The sequence below is a fragment of the Quercus robur genome, chromosome 12 (assembly GCF_932294415.1).
Source record: "Quercus robur chromosome 12, dhQueRobu3.1, whole genome shotgun sequence".
NCBI lineage: Eukaryota > Viridiplantae > Streptophyta > Magnoliopsida > Fagales > Fagaceae > Quercus > Quercus robur.
In genome coordinates, this window is record NC_065545.1 from 32010945 (window position 1) to 32015138 (window position 4194).

Below are 4194 nucleotides of genomic sequence, written 5' to 3' on the forward strand. Positions count from 1 at the left end.
GAACTTAATTTTATGGGTTTGAGTTTGATGATACTCAAAATCGTTAGTAGGTCTATCACCTAAACTTGCAATCTTTAGTAAAAGGTGAAGAGTAGTGAACCTGCAAAAATGGAAACACCCTCAGAAAGCATCGGTATGGTGCCGGTCTAAGACCCTCTAAAGGTTTAGTTAGAAACTCACCATGATCTCTATGAATTTCAAAGAAGGAGTTTCTGAATAGTATTTTTTGTGTACCTTGAGATTAGAATGTCTCGGTGTTTATATAGGAGTCTGTAGATGATCACCTTAGCTGAATTGTAGGGATATGGGGTTATCCCTCAGCTAACTTGTAGGAGATGGGAGTTATCCCTTTGCCAGGTGTTGTGTAAATATAGGAGAGTCTTAGGTGATACGAACATTGTAATGTAGGTTCAATGTGCACATCTTTTCTCGTCCGTCCCTATGGGTGATGGTTGCATAAAGGTTAGGCTTGCGAATGCTTACTTGTCAGCTTTTGTGCTTGACGTGCATCTTACTAGAGTAGTTGTGATAACTTGCATTAGTTATATCTAGTCTTCCATTTTTTATAGGTAGGTAATTTCGAGAAGAGTAATCCATTTGGGAAGAGTAACCCGTTTGGGAAGAGTAGCTCATTTGGGAAGACAAGCTATGGAGTTAGTTAAAAAGTTCCTCATTAGAGTTCAATTATGATGTAGAACAGACAACACATGCCTTCCTAGAGCAGTAGAGGCTTAGGAAGTCATTATGCAAAATCAAATGGGGGTGCCAATAGAGGCTATCGGGGTGACAGTGTTGGAATTGCATGAAATTTGGGAGGTTGAAGGGAAACAACACTCTGATACCAACTGATGTCACGGAAGCTTAAAGAAAGCAAACACGATACTCACCTAAACTGTTAATTTCTAGTAGTAAACCTTGAATCCACGAGGGGTTTCCCTGAATCCGCAAGGAGAAGAAACCTGGAATTCACCAGAAAAATAATTTGACAAAAGTCTATGTTTATTGATAATAGTTTGATTTACCTCTGTCGACTACAAAATATATAAATACTGAGAAAAACGTCTAAAACCCCTAATTTGCACTAATTACGTGATTAGGTGACAAAATACCGAAATTTACCGAAAATTGCAAAATTGAGTTAAATGCAGAATCATATACTACTAACCTTAAGGGTCGTCTCAAAATAGACGAGACCTTATTTTGACTTTTAAACTAAAAGTTATAAAGGAAAAAAAAAATTACTATAAATAGCAAAAACACTATTTTCGGAGCCTTAATGAAGGAATTCGCCTAAATTTTGGCAACAAAGATGCTCACCTACTAAGTGCATCAGTCACCTTATTAGTGACGCCAGACTTGCGCTTCAATGTGAAATAGAAGTACCGTATATAAGCTACCCACCGAGCATGCATTCTGTTAATGCTAACTTGACTATTGATGTGCTTAATGCCTGATGATCTATATATAATACAAACTCCCTCTGAATCAGGTAGTGTTCCCAATGCTTAAGAGTTCGTACTACAGCAAAGAACTCCAACTCATAGGCCAACTATTTACTTCGAGCTTCACAAACTTTCTCACTGAAGAATGCTATTGTTTTGTTGTCTTGTAAAAGAGCAACGCCTATCCCAACCACAGATGCATCACACTCCATCTGAAACACCTTATCAAAGTTGGGCAATGCCAAAACTGGGGCTTTGCTTAACTTCTCCTTGATCAAGGCAAAGCTCTATTTTGCCTCCTTTCCCCATGAGAACCTCCCCTTCTTCAGACACTCAATGATAGGGGCTATTGTACTATTGAAATCTTGAATAAACCTTCGATAGAAGGTTGCCAGCCCATGGAAGCTTCGCACATCATTCATTGTCTTTGGGGTTGGCCATTCTCCAATTGCACAGACCTTGTCCTCATCAACACGAATCTCATCCACACTGACCACATACCCTAAGAACAGTAACTTATCAGTCAAGAAGCTGCACTTCTTCAAGTTGATATACAACTCATTGGCCTGCAACACAACCAATACTTCTCACACATGATTATAGTGGGCTGCTTCTGTCTTACTGTAAATCAGAATATCGTCAAAATAAACTACCACAAACTTTCCAATAAATGGTTTCAATACCTAATTCATAAGCACCATGGAAGGATCTGTCTATGGAATTTATATTGGGTCTTCCTCGAACCTAGTGAGGTATGGATTTTGTTTTTGTTATGGTTGATAGGTACTCGAAGATGTCCTATTTCATAGCATGCAAGAAGACTTCAGATGCTACTTGAGTGGCCAATCAGTCCTTTAAAGAAGTTGTGCATTTGCATGGAGTGCGAAAGTCCATCACCTCTGACCAGGATACCAAGTTCATTAGTCATTTCCGGCGGATTTTGTGGAAGTGTTTTTAGACTTCCTTGAATTACAATAGCACCAGTTGTCCTCAAACTGATACCCAAACAGAAGCAGTTAATTGTACTTTCAAGAATCTGATCCGGTGTATCTTAGGCGAGAAGCCCAAGCAGTGGGATCTTGCATTGTCCCAAGCAAAGTTTGCTTACAACAGCTCAGTCAGCAAAAGCATGGTAAGTCTCCATTTGCCATTGTCTACTGCGTGCCCCCAAAACATGCTTTGGACTTGGTACCTTTACCTGAGCTTCTAGGAGTGAGTCAAGCAGCAAAGAATATGACTGACCGTATTCAGGCCATGCAAGAAGACGTGAGGTAGAAACTTGAAGCTACAAATGCCAAGTACAAGAAGTTGCTGATAAGAAGAGGAGTGAGAAGATTTTCAATGTTGAGGATTTAGTGCTGGTCTATCTTAGAAATGAGAGATTTCCTATTGGTACCTACAACAAATTGAAGGACAAGAAGTATGGGCCATTTCAGATTACTAAGAAGATCAACAACAATGCTTATGTGGTTACTCTTCCTCCAGATATGAGCATTTCTTCTACCTTCAATGTTACTGACTTGTATGATTATTATCCTCCTGATGAACCAGATAGTGGGAACTCAGGGTCGAGTTCTTTTCAAGTGGGGGAGACTGATGTAGAACAGACAACACATGCCTTTCTAGAGTAGCAGGGGCGCAGGACGTCACAACGCAAAATCAAAGGGGGTGCCAGTAGAGGCCATCAAGGTGACAGTGTCTGAATTGTATGAAATTTGGTAGGTTGAAGGGAAACAGCGTTCTGATCCAGATTTATATCATGGACGTCACCAAAATTTAGGTGAATTCCTTTATTAAGGCCCCAAAAATAGTGTTTTTGCTATTTATAGTAATATTTACTTTTCCTTAATAACTTTTAGTTTAAAAGTTAGAATAAGGTCTTGTTTGTTTTGGGATGGCCCTTAAGGTCAATAATTTATAATTCTGCATTTAACTTAATTTTGCCAGTTTTGGTAAATTTCGGTATTTTGTCACCTAATCGCGTAATTAGTGCAAATTAAGGTTTTTAGACGTTTTTCTTAGTATTTATATGTTTTATAGCCGTCAGAGGCTGACAGTTTTTAGACCCCTTAAACAATTGATTAAACCTAGGTAATTAGCTAAGTTGTTACTTAGTCCAATTAAACAAGTCTAGGTTATCACAATAATAAAGATCAAATCATGCAAAGCAGCGGAAAATAAATAACACACGATATGATCACCCAGGAAACCAAACCGGAAAAAACCTGGGGAGGATTTGACCTAGCTATCCTCAAGGTAAACTTGAATCCACTATCTTGAAAGAATCGAAGTTCATACAAAAGGACTTACAAGCACCCCCGCTTGACTTCCTAATGCTACCAACCAGTAGAACTTACTGACACGACCACATGCAAGCTCCGAATCCACGGACTCCTTCTTTCTTGGATTCCCACCAGCTACAAGCACCCCCGTTTGTGTATTCTTTAAGCTTTTATGGCAGCAACTGTTTTGATCATCAAGGTGTAGAAAATATCTCCTCCTTGAAAACCCTAAGTTTGTGTAAAGGAAAGCTCTTCTAGATCTCACAAGAGATTTACACAAACCGCAATATGAGCAACACTAAAACGTGGCTAGGGTTTGCCTTTATACTTAGGACAAATAAGAAACCCTAAAAACGTTTTAAAACAACTAGGGCTGAGTTGGAAAATTCTCTAGAAAAGCGATCTGCTTGAGCTTCGATCGGTCAAGCCTAAGCTTCGATCGATCGAGCCAGGCCGAAAGCCACAGTGCT

At 39.3% G+C, this 4194-nt stretch overlaps 1 protein-coding gene across 1 annotated transcript; it reads right to left on the reverse strand.

Annotated features, from left to right (window-relative positions):
* Positions 1-1729: 1729 nt before the first annotated feature.
* On the reverse strand, positions 1730-2618 carry LOC126708385 (uncharacterized mitochondrial protein AtMg00860-like). The gene is made up of 3 exons (XM_050408174.1): positions 2551-2618; positions 2347-2437; positions 1730-2008 (listed from the first exon to the last, which is right to left on the reverse strand). The coding sequence occupies exons 1-3, from the start codon at positions 2616-2618 to the stop codon at positions 1730-1732; spliced, it is 438 nt and encodes a 145-aa protein (XP_050264131.1).
* Between the last annotated feature and the right edge of the window lie 1576 nt (positions 2619-4194).